This window comes from Lathamus discolor, chromosome 1 (assembly GCF_037157495.1).
Source record: "Lathamus discolor isolate bLatDis1 chromosome 1, bLatDis1.hap1, whole genome shotgun sequence".
Lineage (NCBI taxonomy): Eukaryota > Metazoa > Chordata > Aves > Psittaciformes > Psittacidae > Lathamus > Lathamus discolor.
Window position 1 is genome coordinate 70344884 of NC_088884.1, and position 16821 is coordinate 70361704.

At 42.7% G+C, this 16821-nt stretch overlaps 1 protein-coding gene across 1 annotated transcript in view; it reads left to right on the forward strand.

Moving 5' to 3' along the window:
- Nucleotides 1-16821, forward strand: part of MYH9 (myosin heavy chain 9) — a 73249-nt gene that overhangs the window by 54903 nt on the left and 1525 nt on the right. Inside the window, exons 19-40 of the mRNA XM_065679155.1 lie at nt 896-1056; nt 1814-1922; nt 2960-3091; nt 3725-3931; nt 4429-4566; nt 5060-5183; nt 6048-6219; nt 6780-6992; nt 7435-7579; nt 8064-8270; nt 9221-9325; nt 9845-9997; nt 10346-10594; nt 11074-11286; nt 12038-12250; nt 12606-12767; nt 13443-13571; nt 13916-14004; nt 14209-14332; nt 15497-15705; nt 16093-16201; nt 16514-16686. Of these exons, the coding sequence (XP_065535227.1) occupies nt 896-1056; nt 1814-1922; nt 2960-3091; nt 3725-3931; nt 4429-4566; nt 5060-5183; nt 6048-6219; nt 6780-6992; nt 7435-7579; nt 8064-8270; nt 9221-9325; nt 9845-9997; nt 10346-10594; nt 11074-11286; nt 12038-12250; nt 12606-12767; nt 13443-13571; nt 13916-14004; nt 14209-14332; nt 15497-15705; nt 16093-16201; nt 16514-16686 (3536 nt within the window). The remainder of the gene's footprint in view (nt 1-895; nt 1057-1813; nt 1923-2959; nt 3092-3724; nt 3932-4428; nt 4567-5059; nt 5184-6047; nt 6220-6779; nt 6993-7434; nt 7580-8063; nt 8271-9220; nt 9326-9844; nt 9998-10345; nt 10595-11073; nt 11287-12037; nt 12251-12605; nt 12768-13442; nt 13572-13915; nt 14005-14208; nt 14333-15496; nt 15706-16092; nt 16202-16513; nt 16687-16821) is intronic.

Sequence of the window (16821 nt, forward strand, 5' to 3'; positions counted from 1 at the left end):
GGAAATCTGAGTTGTGCATGTTAAAAATGCATCTTATAGTCACAGACCAAAATTCTGAAGTTAAACATTTGGTCTGAGGATGCAAAAACCTTTCTCTTGGCTTCACAGATGGACGCTTTTGGCTAGCATGGAGTTCAGTAGTCCTAGGCAAAGAGGATCTTTCCACAGATGCATACACTTTGAGTTGCCACCAGTATTCATGGAATCAAAATGTGCAGAAGCATTAATGTTATCTGTAGCACATGGTTAAAGTATGAGCTTCAACAAACTTTTGGTAATGGTCTGCTGATGACAAATGCTTTCAGTGAAGGCTCCAATTAGTTTATTCAGAATTGCCTGCTTCTAAGGGAAAGTTTTGGCTCTGTAGCTTGAAGATTAGGGGAGATTGAATTGAATTTGGCTGTAATTGATTCCCTTTTTTCTGTCTTAAAGGGGTGTACCTTATTCCCCTTACACTAGTGTAAGCGTTGACAGCAAATCCTTTAAAGGATGAAGAAGTCAGTTGGAGTGCCTTTTTCTGATAAAGATTAGGAGTGGGAAGAAATAAATAGGAAGGATCAACATATGTGTTTCCTTTCAGAAAGGAAAGGGCTTTTAGGACTAGGCATATGTTCCTCACAGCATCCTTATAGTTCTGAATACTTGATATGGTGTTGTATTAAACAATGCTTTCTATCGTATTTTCTCTCTGGTTACCTCCATTTCATGCTGTGCTTGGCTGAGATGCAACTCCTCTAATTGGGGCAGAACTGTATTGAAAACTAGTTACTTTGGCTGGCCTGAGTGCTTATTGTAGGGAAGGGATATCTTAAAGCCATGAGACAGAAATATGTTTTGTCATGTTTCATATGAAGCAGTCTTTGCAGGACATGAATTCTTCCCTCTCTCACTTTAGATCAAAGCATTGGAGCTGGATTCCAACCTCTACCGAATTGGACAGAGTAAAGTGTTCTTCAGAGCTGGAGTCCTTGCTCATCTGGAAGAAGAGAGAGACCTGAAGATCACAGATGTCATTATTGGCTTCCAAGCATGCTGCAGAGGCTACTTGGCGAGAAAGTAAGGATCATATTTTGTAAAGAGCATATATAAAAGTGTATAAACATATGTGCATAAAGTACACACATAAACACATATGTTTCTCCCACTCAGTTACAAGTGTTTCTTCAAAAGAATCTGTCTAGAAATTATATTCTTTTTTGCCAGAAAAGCCATGATTTATTTGTTGGATATTAGAGATTATAGTGTTTTAGGGCTTTCTGATCCCTGTAATGCTGGACTTCTGGCACCTGCAAGAAACTCCATGTGTTGCTATCCCACATACTACCAGAGCAGTAAAGTCTATTCCTCTCTGCAGGAATACTGTGCAGCAGGCAAAATTTTTGACAGTGCTGCAAACTGCAAATGTGAAAATGAAAAGGTACTAGTACAGTACTGATCCAGGAGGTGTAGGATTTCTCTTAAGTTATTAAGTAGGACTGCAAATGATTCAGTTCTAAAAACAAAAGTAGTGTCTGCCAGATTGGTGGAATACGCCTCTGTTTCAGATCTCCCTTTTTTGAAGTGAAAATAGTGAGGCTTTTCAGATTAGACATTAGGGAAAAACTTTATTAAATAGGAAATTGGATAAAGGAAAGGATAAGTGCTCATAACAGCAGAAAAAAATTTGATAGAGGAAGTTCACTGGAAGTCTTGCTCCTTTTTTTATGGAGGGAGCCTTCTAAAGTAAAAAAGTAGAAGCATCTAAGAAAGGGCTTGGTGGAGAGAGTTGCATGCTGCTGTGAGTTCCTTTGTCTGACCTCCGCTTACTTTGCAGAGCCTTTGCCAAGCGCCAGCAGCAGTTGACAGCCATGAAGGTGCTTCAGAGAAACTGTGCTGCCTATTTGAAGCTGCGGAACTGGCAGTGGTGGAGGTTGTTCACCAAGGTAACATTTTTCCCTTTGCAATTTTGACAGTTTGGTTTCAGTTTCAGCTTCTTGGGTTGAACCAGAGAACCAAACAACACTTTTCTGCAGTTGGGCTGGCTTGCAACTACACCTTGATTCATTTAGGCAGAGAATATCGTAGCGTATTTTATAGCTATGCAGTATATCTGCATAAAACAAGTTCAAGACTATATTCACATAATGTTGTGGAAAAGCAAAAGTCATCTTTTGATGCTTTATGCGTAAGAAGAGTAAGAGGATCACTTGCTTTGGTAGTATGGCACTTCAAAAAGTCACTTACTACATGGCTAGTCAATTTAGCTAGACAAAACCTGATAATACAGGGATGGCTTGCCATCTGTTTCTCCATTGTAAAAGCAAAAGAAAAGCACTGAGGTCTGATCTTGCTGTTAGGCTTGTATATAATTTACCTTTATAAAGACAATGAATACATGAAGAGATGGTCTTTTTTCTAAACATATGGGATTTCTTGCTTTTTAGACATAAGACTTTGCAGCTAAATGAGAGTTGGGAGCAGAGTTTAAACTTTTCTCTTTCCTATGAAATGACTTCTAAGGTAACACCACTTGCACCCATTTATATCTGGACATTGATTTGTTGACCACTACCCTCTGGAGGCAACTATCCAGCCAATTCCTCATCCACTGAACAAGCCATCTATTAAATTCATATCTCTCCAATTTAGGGAGAAGGATGTTGTGGGGGACTATGTCAAAGGCCTTAGAGGAGTCCAGATAGGTGACATTGACCCACCTGTGAATTTATTTCCCTACTCTGTGGCAACTTTTTTATTCTCCTGCTATTACTACTTAGCTCCTGAGGACCTGGAATTGCCCTAACCCTTTTCTGATGCATCCCATCCTGGAGAAAAAGTTGAGCAGGCAGAAATTGTGGTATTGGCAGAGTATATAACACTTTCTACATAAGTTTTGTTCAGTGCTTATCAAGTACAAGAATGTTTCTTCATGTTTTCCTTGTTCCTTATACATGTCTCATTCCTTTGGTTTCCCTTTCAGGTGAAGCCCCTTCTGCAAGTAAGCAGACAGGAAGAGGAGATGATGGCCAAGGAAGAAGAACTAATAAAGGTCAAGGAGAAGCAGCTGGCTGCAGAAAATAGACTGAGTGAGATGGAGACCTTCCAGGCCCAGGTGAGTTTGCAAATCTCATGTGTAAAAGTTATTCTCTTCTACCTGGCCAACTGCTTGAGAGCATCCCTTGCTTTATTGGTCTGATGGACAAGCTGCAGGATTCCTGCTTGTTGAAATATGTGACTTGGCTGCCATCTTGTTCAATTTCCTTTGCCCTTCTTTCCAGCTCAGATTCTCTAGCAGGTCATTTTGTGTAGTGACCACTTATTGCCCTTCTATAGCTATTATGTTAAGTCTCCTTTGGCTGGGTATTATAGCGAGCTAGTTGAATTCAGTCTCACTGTTAATGGAATCCTTTTTGTTTGGAACACAGAAGGTGGCAGCAGGATTGTTGTTCTGGGCTGATAATTATTTGTGTTACTTTTGCAGGGGAAAACTAGACAATCTCCTTTTTTCAAATGGATATGGTCTTGAGAAATTTATTAAGGCTGATATAATATGTGGTTGCAGTGTTCTCCTTTGTAAAGGAGAACAAACACTTAAACTGTGTTTTGATATTTAGTTTTTGATTAGCAGCAGGAGACTGCTGCAATGATTAAGAGTAACTGTGGAACACAGGAGCAGATAACACAGATTGCTAAGTGCTTTGGTAAATTGGAGCTTGTCTCGTTTCTGGCTTTGTGTCTAATGTAGCTAATGGCAGAGAAGATGCAGCTGCAGGAACAGTTGCAAGCAGAAACTGAACTCTGTGCTGAAGCTGAGGAGATAAGAGCCCGCCTGACAGCCAAGAAACAAGAACTGGAGGAGATATGTCATGACCTGGAAGCAAGAGTGGAGGAAGAGGAAGAACGGTGTCAACATCTGCAAGCTGAAAAGAAGAAAATGCAACAGAATATCCAGGTAATGCCTTAGGAATACTGACTCTTGTCAGTAAAGAGTATAGTAAGGGTCACAGCTGTTCTGTTGTCTCAGCTTGGAGGGAAACAGGAGAGAGAGAATAAAAAATAAAGCATAGAAAAATCTACCTGTGGAATAGAACATAGTGATTCTGGTCCTGAGTCTGAGGCGTTCAGCCAGTCATCTGGAATGAGCTTTTCCATTCTTGAAGATGGTGGCCACTTGTCAAATAGACAAGTAAGCTTAAGCAAAGTGGGTTAGAATGGTGCATTCTTCTTTGGAAAATAGTATTGTTTGTTTTACTAGAAAAGTTGTTTTTTAGGACAGGGTATGTTGCATCAAGTCACAACAGATGTTAATTTGGGAAAGTACCTTGAGGTGCCTTAATACCTAGAGGAAGGGTAAAGAAAACTTCCAAGTTCTAGGATTGCTACTGTGCTGTTACATTGGTTGGTAAGTAGCACTGACAGATGCCTTGCTTTTCTGTGGGTGTTGTGAAGGAACTGGAGGAACAGCTTGAAGAAGAGGAAAGCGCAAGGCAGAAGTTGCAGCTGGAAAAAGTGACCACAGAGGCCAAATTGAAGAAACTGGAAGAAGATGTGATGGTTCTGGAAGATCAGAATCTCAAATTGGCTAAGGTAAGATTCCTGCAGCTTCTTACACAGGCTGAAGACGTATGGGTGTTTCTTCTGGAGCTACCCACCAAAGGCTGACCTTTCCCATATTGTGGGGAAATGTTCAAATGAGTTCAGTCATGTCTATGACAACTGTGACCTGAAATTAACTGCCTGCCTATATTCTTTACAAGTCAGTAGTGTATGATATTTAAATAGCCTTGACTGAATAACAATCCATGAACAAAAGTTTTCTGGTACATCAGTATGCCAAACAATATCAAGTTATTCCATGATTAGACTTCCCTTTCAGATTTGAAAAGGCTTCAAATACAAATCTTTAAGTAGCCATTGATTTGAATACTATCTGTTATCCTGTGAAAGGATTTCTTTTGTTCCAAGTTCCTTAGAGGAGTAGTAGGCACTCATGACATTGACATATTTAAGCACAGTCAGTTGTGGAAAAATGTGCTGTAATTCCAGCAACTGCTTTGACACTGCCTTCTCTATTCTGCAGGAAAAGAAACTATTGGAAGACAGGATGTCTGAATTTACAACGAACCTGACAGAGGAAGAGGAGAAATCTAAGAGCTTAGCCAAACTCAAGAATAAACATGAGGCCATGATCACAGACCTTGAAGGTGATTTTGGTTTTGTTCAGGGCTTTTTTGTGTGGGGGTGGTTTTTGTTTGTTTGGTTTTAAGGCAGATTCTGCACAGAACTTGCCTGTTTAATTCTTAGTTTTAGGTGGTTTCTTGTTAAGATTTGTTGAACTTGATTTTGATTTCTGGAGTTTTAGTCCTCCCCAGGTTCTGAGGGGTTAAAAGTTACTCTATAGTGTGTATGCTATTGATTGGTTTGGTGGAGCTGTTCAGTGACTGGCTGAAGGTTATGTGCCTTGTCAGCTGAGCCCTTGATCTAAATAAAAATCCTCTCTAAAGCAGCAGGCCAATGGAGAAGAGAGGCTGGTTCTCTTTCTTTTCCTGCTGTGGAAGTGTAACCACTTTTCTACTTCCAGCAGCAGCAGTCTGTCAGGGTTAGTGCTGTTTCTGATATCCTGTTTGCATGAGCTTTTCAGAGTTGAAGCTAGAGGTACTTCATCTGGAGACTGCGCAGGTTAACACAGCAGGAGCCAGCCCGTTTAGTTTCTGTAAAGGGAGAGCAGAACTTGTGGTCAGTGTCTCTTAATGAGTGCTTATGCCTGTGTGGCGTGGATGTTGGGAGAGACTAGCATTGTGCTGGCATTGTTTGGTATAGAAAAAGAGGGCAAGAGGGTTTGGCTGTAAGACGAGGGGAAGGGAAGTCATGCAGGTATGTTTTGAGGGCAAAATATGGGGGCAGTTGCATGTGTAGGTCCTGACAAAATAATGCACCCCAGCTATAGTCGGGACAGTTGTATTATTAGGAAAGAAACTATTGATTAAATAGCTTTATTTTCTCTGCTCATAGAACATTCTTTGGGTATGTATCGTCTGTGTAACTTAATGTGTCCCCATCTTCTTCAGAGCGTCTGCGACGTGAAGAAAAGCAAAGGCAAGAATTGGAAAAGACTCGTCGGAAGCTTGAAGGGGACTCCAGTGATCTGCATGACCAGATTGCTGAGCTGCAGGCTCAGATTGCAGAACTCAAAATGCAGCTGGCCAAGAAAGAAGAGGAGCTGCAGGCAGCCTTAGCTAGGTGAGAACCTGACCTGCAGGGTTCAGGGCCCACCTAATTGGGAAGTATTTCTTGTCTTGTCTCCCTTTGGAATAGGGACTAAATAGAATCTGTTGTAGTTGCATTTCAGCCTGCGGACTGTTAAGATCCATGTTCTCAGCGTCAGAGTTCTTTGGCTGCTGCTCACTGCCACGTTCTCTGTGCAGAGCACGGCTATGAATTGAATGTTTCATTGGAGCTGTAAGATTTCGGAGGGGGTTAAAAAGTAGTGGCAGCAGACTCTCTCACTGGTAGTTGCTATATTCATCTGTTCAGTAAAGCATCCAGTTTCCAGTGCAAAATGGTGCTTTCCCTTCTTTCTCCTGTTGTCTCTCCTCTATGTCCCCTTCTTTAAGGTGATTGTGCTCTCTCAGATATTGGGAAACAGAACCCATAGTGACACATGCATCAAAGTTTGAATGTAATTATTGTAGAGCTGGCCTGTGGCAGCTTTCTTTATTGATTATTCTTGGTAGGTTAGGTGATTTTAATTTACCTACAGTTTAAATCTGACTCTGACCAGAACCCTATGTTGAACACAGGGTGGAAGAAGAGGCAGCTCAGAAGAACATGGCCCTGAAAAAGATCAGGGAACTTGAATCCCAGATCACTGAGCTGCAGGAAGATCTGGAGTCAGAGAGAGCATTCAGGAATAAAGCTGAAAAACAGAAGCGGGATCTGGGAGAAGAGCTGGAAGCATTGAAAACGGAGCTAGAAGACACGCTAGATTCTACAGCTGCTCAGCAAGAGCTCAGGTAACTCCACGATGTAGCTGTTGTCTTTATTTTTTACTTTTTTAATAAATGCTGGAGCATCCAGTCTCTTACCAAAGCAAGTCTTTGCCTTTATTGGAGTAGTCTGGTTAGCAGCCTCAGTGGCTATAGAAGGAGGTAGTGTGCAAGCTGTACTCAAAGCTGCATTTACCTCACCTGATGCAAGAAAGTTAATTTGCTTCCTAACCACAGTGTTAGTGATAGACCTGAAACATTCATTCTTTCAGGCTATTACTACTTAGGCTGAAATTAATGCTGCCAGCTTCTGCTTAAGAACAGTGCATTGCTAAGCTCTAGCTTTGAAAAGTGTCTTTGTAGCTTGTAGGGCTAAACAGACGTTGGCATTTTTCTGCATTAGACATGCTTTTGGTGGATATACACTTCTGTTTGATTTTCTCACTAATGGGATTTGTGAATTTTGTAGGTCAAAGAGAGAACAAGAAGTAACGGTTTTGAAGAAGACCCTTGAAGATGAGGCAAAGACACATGAGGCTCAAATCCAAGAGATGAGGCAGAAACATTCACAAGCTATTGAAGAGCTGGCAGAGCAGTTAGAACAAACCAAACGGGTATGTGGAATAGAAAACACAAGGCCAAAGCAGTCAATCTCCCTGAAAGGACAGCTGCTCTATGACCATGTCTTAAAGCCCCAGAAGAACATGAAGCGTTTGTGATACTAGGCATCTGATACATGTGCTCTTCTTCCCTTGGTAGATTATTTTTCACTATGAAGCTGTTTTGAATAGTTGCATTCGGTCTTTGTTCCAATCAGGCATGTTATACTGCTTAACCAAGATGTTCTTTTCATAGCGTGCACTTGTTGACTTGTACAGCTTTAATTTGGAATCTGATGGTGGAAAACTATGTCCTGTGTTGTCTTCTCTGCTTGTTAGACTGTCTCCTGCTTATCAGTGATGGGCTTCTTAAAATTGTTTTTGCTGAGTAAGCAGTCTACAACTTGTCTGCTAAACATGAAATATTAGCTTGCTTGTTGTGAGGGATCCTGCCATATCTAAAGTCTGAGAGGTTTTGCTGTGTTTTTTCCTTCTTCAGGTGAAAGCAAATCTTGAAAAAGCAAAACAGTCTCTGGAAAGTGAGAGGACTGAACTGGCCAATGAGGTGAAGGCCCTTCTGCAGGGCAAAGGGGATGCTGAGCACAAGCGGAAAAAAGTAGATGCTCAGCTCCAAGAACTCCAGGTGAAATTCACAGAAGGCGAAAGAGTGAAGACTGAACTGGTTGAGAGGGTTAACAAATTGCAGGTGAGTGGCATGGGTTTTCCTTAGCTTCTGATAGAGCCCAGGGTTAGACTGAAAGCATTGTAGGGTCATGCCTCCCCACAGCTAGTTCAAAAATCGTGTTCCTGCTGAGGATAAAGTTCCTACAAAAAGCAAATCCATAGTTTGCTTCCCAGGGGCTATGCAAGCTACTTAACTCATTGCCAGGGCAGGACTTTCGGACTGATGTTGCTTACCAGCTCTGAGAAGCTGAAGTAGCTAGTTGCCATTTGAGTTTTGTAAGCCTTAAAGTATCAGCATCTCTGCTTCCCTTCAGCATGCAGTGGTTTGTACAGTACAGTTTGCAGTTGTGCAAACATTCAACTGCTTGTGAACACAGACTGGCATAAACAGACCAGCAACTGTGTAACTCATTTGGAAGACACCTTCTTGAAGCTTTGTAATGCAGTTGATGGTGATGAGGTGTGGCTCAAGGCTGATGTGGAAGTTTAGGGTTTCTCCTCCTGTCTTCGAGTGAACAGCAAACCGCTTTTGAGTCACACAGAGCATTGTCCTCTGCCTTCTCATTTTTGGAGGGCTGTTATTAAAAGTTGAGCATGGCTGGTGTGTGCACTATCTTTTAGAATGTGCAAATGTAATTTTGAGATTCTGGATATAGTCCTGAAGCAGATAGTATAAAAGAAAGAGTTAGTTTAATGAAAGCTTTTAAAATTCTTGCCAGGCTGTCTAAAGTCTTATATAGGCCTTAAAAAACCCCAAACCACCCAGAACCAGAAGGCATTTGCTATAGAGGGGATCCCATGTAAAAAGACCTTTTTTCAACTTCTCGTACTTCATTCCTGGGAGTCTGGAAACGATGCCTTACTGTTATGAGGTGCCTGAGTTTTCAGTCCTGGGTCCTGTAGCTGCTCACTTGTTCCTGGCTTTGTTTTTGCAGATGTATTCACTAACTGATACTCTGATCTCTCCTTCAGGTTGAGTTGGACAATGTCACAGGTCTCTTGAACCAGTCTGACAGCAAATCAGCCAAATTAGCAAAGGACTTCTCTGCTTTAGAATCACAACTTCAGGATACACAGGTGAGAGCTTTAGAAACCAAGGCATCTCTGTGTGGTGCAGCCAAATGTCTTACAATTTGCAAAAGTAAGATGATGCCAGTGCCTGAAGTAGGTAAATGACCACTGTCTTTCAAATCTACTAAGGTTGGTTTTAAGCATGCTGTATCACTTTAGCCTGTTGTCCTTTTCTTTAATACCTGAGTATGAGAAAGCCATGTAGCAGAATACAGTCTGGGAAGAGTTTGAATGGTTGGTGTGCTCAAAAGACTTCAGAAAAGACTGTGGGTGGCTTGTGAGGTGAAGTAATATACTTTAATTATTAGAATGTATGAGGGGAATAGGACCATTCTGAGTATTTTGTTTCTGTGTGGACTTGCTGGAAGACTATTTAAATTCTGTCTTTGGTTGTGTTATCTGTGAAATAAGTTACATACTTAAAATCAGCTTCAAAAGTACTCATTCTGGAGAGAGTGGGTGAGCATTGTGAGCCTTTAGGGCCAAGGAGTGGTGCTGAATTCCACTGGGGTGTTTGCTTCATAGGAGCTGCTGCAGGAGGAGACTCGCCTAAAACTGAGCCTCAGCACTAAGCTGAAGCAAATGGAGGACGAGAAGAACAGTTTCAAAGAGCAACTGGAAGAAGAAGAGGAAGCCAAGAGAAACCTGGAGAAACAGATTGCTGTGCTTCAGCAACAGGTACAGAGTCTGCATCCTATAAACCAATGACTTTTGAAAGGAAGCATAAGTGCAATCTGTCTATATTGAAGTAAACTCTAAATGGAGAATCATCTTTAAGTAACAGAACCTTTCCTGGGAAAAGGTGATCCTGCTGATTTGGGCAAGAGAGGAAATGAAGAGGTCTCTGATAATTGTATGAACTACTTGTAGATTTGTATCCAGCAATTCCTTTAGGAATTCAGTCATGTATTAATTGAGGGGGCAGTAGGACCTTCAAAATGGAGCAGGCCCAACTTCTGGTACCAGTAAACCACATACTATGTTCTCTGTGGTATGGCTTCACGTGAGATCTTTTCTGGCTTCCAGGCAATAGATGCAAAGAAGAAGATGGATGATGGTCTGGGCTGCCTTGAGTCGGCAGAGGAAGCCAGGAAGAAGCTGCAGAAGGACTTGGAGGGCTTGAGCCAGCGTTATGAAGAGAAGACAGCTGCGTATGACAAGCTGGAAAAAACAAAGACCCGCCTGCAGCAAGAGCTGGATGACCTTGCTGTAGACCTGGATCATCAGCGGCAGATAGTTTCCAACCTGGAGAAGAAGCAGAAGAAGTTTGATCAGGTATGACTTCAGTCACTGGGCATTCAGTAGGTGGATCTTATTGACAGCTCTGCTTTAAGAATACCTAAGCAATGCTGCTTAGAGAATCCATATTTATTTCCAAACTAAGGCATAGCATATAGAGTGGAGAAATAAGCTTTCATAGAATTAAATTAATTCTGTTGCTTGCAGACGAAGCTTAGTGATGATTCTTTCCCAAAGGCATAGCATTTATATCAAGACCAAGATCAAGTTTAAAGTATTGCTTGCAGATCATTGAGAGAGAGTTGGAAATACTTGGTTTGAGGCCTAGGGAATCGAAAGTTTGTTCATTTGGGGTCAGCACAGTTACAAAAAGTGGGATGGCACGCTTCATTCTTGGAAGCTGGTTCCTACTTTCTGTGGCAGCGTATTATTAAGACGCTAATGAAAAGGTGCATGTTTACCTTGTTAGAAAATTGTCATTAATTTCTCAGAATACTGATACTGTGCTCTTGTAGCTATTGGCAGAGGAGAAGAGCATCTCTGCCAAGTATGCAGAAGAACGGGATCGTGCTGAGGCAGAAGCCCGTGAGAAGGAGACTAAGGCCCTCTCTCTGGCCAGAGCCCTGGAAGAAGCCATAGAGCAGAAAGATGAGCTGGAACGAATCAATAAGCAGTTCCGTGCAGAGATGGAAGACCTGATGAGTTCAAAGGATGATGTTGGGAAAAGTGTAAGTATGAAGTTAAAATTTCTGGCCAGGAAATATCACACAGGTGATAGTTTTAAATACTGCAAAAAGCTTATGTTAGTGTTAACACAGATGAATGTAGTAAAAAATACTGGACACATTGTGAGTTTGTGAATGTTTGTATTGCATTAGTAAGTGTGAAAGATGGATTGCAAGAACCTGGAAAATGACCCAAAGTAGTTGAAAACTGAGGCAGTGGGAAACTGAACTGCTGCTAATTAATTGTTGTGGTGGAAATGAAGATATGGTAAGAGTCTGATCTGTAAAATACAGAGATTAGCCAGGCAGTGGAAGACAGTAAACCCAGTATTTCAAAACAAAAAATTGTTATGATAAGCAGGAAGGAAAATAAATTAAAAGAAAAATAATAAAAGAATTAGAGGCCACAAAGTATTTCCTTGAATTCTGTCAGAACCAGAAGTCTCCAGCAGTAGGAGACTGCAGTAGATGTAAGCCTGCAGTAGGTCAGGACTGGGCTAACAAATGCTTTTCTCTTTCTCCCCACCACACATGCATGACCAGAACTAATAGGTAGTTGTGATTCCGACTGGCAGCTTGCAGGTATGTGAGCAGCTGACTTTGAGGGATATCTCTGCCCTACTACAAGGGACACATGCAGCATTCTTGTATTCTGCCTTATGTGAATGGTTGTTCTTAGCCTTTTTTGCACTTAGGATAGGTGAAATTGTCTGACTCTCTCTGAGGAAACCTCACGTGTGGTACTGTGCTGTAGGTCCATGAGCTGGAGAAGGCTAAGCGAGCCCTGGAGCAGCAGGTGGAAGAGATGAAGACACAGCTGGAAGAGCTGGAAGATGAACTGCAGGCCACAGAGGATGCCAAACTGCGGCTAGAAGTGAACCAACAGGCCATGAAGGCACAGTTTGACCGGGACCTCCAGGGACGTGATGAACAGAACGAAGAGAAGAAGAAACAGCTGATTAGACAAGTAAGAATTGCTCTGTAAATCCTGAAAGTGTTCCATACCCAGAGACACTTGTGTCCAAAGATGGTTAGACAGACAGTGTCAAACCTCAGGTTCTTGTTAATGGTAACTGTCCAGGCAGCACTGCAGAGGTGTGAGACACTTCACCCCTGGTGCGCATGATTGTTCAAGCAGCCTTTGTCTATTAAAGGAACCCGTGTGGCTTTATTAGTGAGGAATGTTAGCCCCATCCCCCTGCCAGGAAGAATGAAAACGAGTCACATGCTTGCCCTTATGTACAGTTTGAAAGGGGGATATGAAAACCGGCTATTAGGAAATCAAGGAGCTGAAATGCTGATGCCTGTATTTCTTTCTACAGGTGCGGGAGATGGAGGTGGAATTGGAAGATGAACGGAAACAGCGCTCCATTGCTGTGGCTGCCAGGAAGAAACTAGAGATGGACCTGAAGGATTTGGAAAGCCATATAGACACTGCTAACAAGAATCGTGAAGAAGCCATCAAGCAGCTCCGCAAACTCCAGGTGAGATGCTGCAACCATCTTAGCTGTAACTGTAGAACACTTACCCAGGGAAATGGGATACAAGATTTCATCTCGTGAGAGCCATGCATCAGTGGCACAAGAGCAGCAGAACCTTGTAGCAATTCACAGTGCAAGATTTATTGGCATTTCAGATATCCTTCTAACCCCGATCTCCCTGTTTAATTCCCTGAGACACAAGCTGTTGGGAAGGTCCACTCTAGTGCTTGCCTCATATCAGTGTTTTCAGAAAGGATTACGGAGCTGCAAAGCTAGAGGGTCCTAAATATCACTTCTCCTGGCCCACCACAGTTCTCTTTTGCTTTTGTAATTCCTACAGGCATTTGTCTGACCTGTTCTTAGGAAAAATCCCAAATCTGCTGTAGACCATCCATTGTATTGCTTCACTAGAAAGCTTCCTGTACCCTGCCTTCCCCCCTCCCTATATCTGACATTTTTCCCTTGCAACTTAAGCAGTGCTGTTTGCTTTCATTACTCCTTCTTGTTACTTGTGAAATGGCAAAAGGATTATTCTTTTTGTTTTTACAGCAGCCTTTTTGGTAGCTGAAGATTAATGAATCCCTGTTTCCATTTCCCTTCATGTTTCCTGTAAGACAAACAAACCCACTTTGTTAATGTGGATGCTCCAAAATCCGTCATTTGCTCTCCCTTTTTCAGGCACAAATGAAGGATTATATGCGGGAACTGGAGGACACACGTACTTCCAGAGAAGAGATCTTGGCCCAGGCCAAAGAAAATGAGAAGAAGTTGAAGAGCATGGAGGCAGAGATGATCCAATTGCAGGAGGTAATGGAATATGCATGCAAGTAAAGGGTTTGTTCATTTTCTTTGGCCAAGAACTAAGCATAGCAGTCTAAGCTTGAATGGTTATTTCCTTTCTCCTGTACTTTCTGCTCTGCTCAAATATGAGGTCCACTTCAAAATGCAGAATTTGGCCCTCTCTTGACAGCTGTGATAGGAAAATGCAAAACAAAGGGAGCCATGGGGTGGGTGTGGAGCAGACCATGTCTTATAATTAAGTCTGGATGTAGTTAGAGACCATACCACCCATTACCAGTAACTACTTTTTCCTATGCTGCATTAATTGGTAGCTTCCCACTGGATCACTGACCGTCTCGTTTTCATTCCAGGAGCTTGCAGCTGCTGAGCGTGCCAAGCGCCAGGCCCAGCAAGAAAGGGATGAGCTGGCTGATGAGATTGCCAACAACAGTGGTAAAGGGTGAGTAATGTTCCCTGTTTTAAGGGTGGAGGAGCTGGTTTGAGAAAATACTTTGCAGGCTGTTATTTTTATATAGTCTGCAGCATGCACTGTATCCCCTCTACTCTCAAAAGACATGAGTTTATTTAAAGAAATGAGAAACTGTGGATTTTCTCCAAGGCATTAATGCCACTAACACTGCTTTAATGATTCTGTGTCGTATAGAGCACTGGCCATGGAGGAAAAGAGACGCCTGGAGGCCCGGATAGCTCAGCTGGAGGAAGAGTTGGAAGAAGAACAGGGCAACACAGAGATAATCAATGACCGGCTCAAGAAGGCAAACCTTCAGGTATCTATCCAGGCTGTGTGTGTGTTAGCAGGGGTTCTCTAGTCTGTGTAAATTCATACTGCACTCCGATTAATGCCAGCTGCCACTTTGTGTATAGGCCCTCAGAAGTCCCTAGATGCGAGCAAGATGAAACACCTGCATACCACAGTACAGAAGATAGGTTGGGCACTCAGAGCTGATGTTAGCTCGCTGGTTTTGAACACTTAAATCATTGGGTAGCTGCAACAGTCTCTCAAGCTTATTTAAAACAAAACCCTAAGCAAAACCATCACCAACACAACCTCACTAACCAACCAAAAAACCCCCAAACAACCCCCACAAAAATACCCCAAACCTCCTAGTCCCTTTTTTTCTGTATTAAGAGATTATGAGAAAGATGATCCATATCATGCTGCTACTCCAACATGCTGAACAGTGCCACAATGTGCTTGGAAAATGACTTTTCTGCCAGTTCTGTGCTGCTTCTGATGGACTAACCATATGGAATTTGTTAGGCCGCTATAGAAACCATGATTGTAATCTGCCTGTTCTCTGCCATATTTTGTCTGCCCAACTTTTAGAGTTGAGCATGTTGTTTTCTCAGCATTCCAGAGCCAAGGAGGTAGGCTGATGGTTTTCCAAACAGCTTGTTCACTCTGGAGGATGAGAGCATAGTTCTCGAGTTGGTTGACTGTGAGCCAGAGCCCTCTCTGGCTTGGAAGTGGACCGAGTTCTTGCCCTTTCCCCTTTGAAAGTCAGTCAGAAAGCTGCTTCTTTGTAGTAGACAGAGGGAGTAGACAGACAGCAAATAAATGATAAATTAGTAAAGCACATGTATTGGATCTGCTTGCCTCAGGATTTTTGTAATTCACTGAGACTGATAATTACTGTGTTACGTGCCAAACCATGGCTTTTGCTACTGAGAGCATTGTGTGTGATTGGCAAATTGAGCCCTAAGAGGAGGCTGATAAACCTGATATTCAAGGAATTACTTTGAAAATCTGGGTAAACTAAGATATTTTGAGAAGTGCCCTGCCTACAGAGAGCTCCCTCTGCATCATAGTTATTCCAGGTATTCAGCTTACCCTGAGGGTCCTTTTTCTTTGCTCTCAGCATGTGCCTGGGAAGTAAATCAGCCTTTCAGGCTGGAGTGCTGGATGTGCTCAGTACTGCTTCTCTCTGCAGATTGATCAGATGAATGCCGACCTGAATGCTGAGCGTAGCAACGCACAGAAGAATGAGAACGCTCGCCAGCAGATGGAGCGCCAGAACAAGGAGCTTAAGCTTAAACTGCAGGAGATGGAGAGTGCAGTAAAGTCCAAGTACAAGGCTACCATCACGGCCTTGGAAGCAAAGATAGCACAGCTGGAAGAGCAGTTGGACATGGAGACAAAGTATGTCCTAGTAGAAACTGTTTTAAATTCCAATTTGTCTTAGTGAAGGTTTTATTCTAGGTATAGTGGGTAGTATGGAAGTAAGATCTTGGCAAACCTTCCTTGTTTTTCTCTGTAGAGACTTCTAGCTCCTTCCAGACTTAACCACTCCTAAAACTGCAGCTGTGATACACTTGCTGCCCTTCTGTAGCTTCACAAAGTATCCTATCTGTGTGACATCATTGCCTTTTTGTTATTTCTGGGAAATATGGCCTGCCATCCCCTTTTTTTCCTAGGTTATGAGGGGTTTTGCTATCTTCCTTGTTTCTAACTTGCCCAAGTCATGTCATCTTGTTGGGGACAAGGGGAGAGGCGTTCTTGTCTGAGCATCACTGTGTTTCTGTGTAGGGAGCGCCAGGCTGCCAGCAAGCAAGTGCGCCGCGCCGAGAAGAAGTTGAAAGACATCTTGCTGCAGGTGGATGATGAGAGGCGCAATGCTGAGCAATTCAAAGATCAGGTGTGTATAGTTACTGCAGCATTGGTGAGTCTTGTGGTGGAGGACTCCCCTCCTATGGCCAAAGCATTGTCTGCATTAAGAGGGCATTAACCTTCCTATGGACTTCTTTTTCCTCACTGTGGTAATTACAAGATGACACAGATGAAAATGCTTTTAAGGAAGAAAAGCTTGGAGCTGTCAAGTCTTAGGCAGTTCCTTCCAGAAAGCAAAGAGGGGGCTTTGAAAACTGCTTTTTGCTGCTCTCCCTACTAACTATGCTGCAGCTCTGGAGAAACATTGATTTGTATTTCTCTCTTCCCCACACATGCTCAGGCGGATAAGGCAAACATGCGCTTGAAGCAGCTGAAACGCCAACTTGAGGAAGCAGAAGAGGAGGCCCAGCGAGCCAATGCATCCCGTAGGAAGCTCCAGCGTGAGCTGGAGGATGCCACTGAAACAGCTGATGCCATGAATAGAGAAGTCAGCTCCCTGAAGAGCAAACTCAGGTAAGGTGGAGCATTCTGGGCCATTGCTGTAGTTGCCCACTGCAAACAGCATGGCCAGGTACTTGCTTACCTCTTTGCAGAGCCTGCCCTGTCTGGCGAAGTCAGTGAAACCTCGTGTTGCTAACGTGCTCTGTC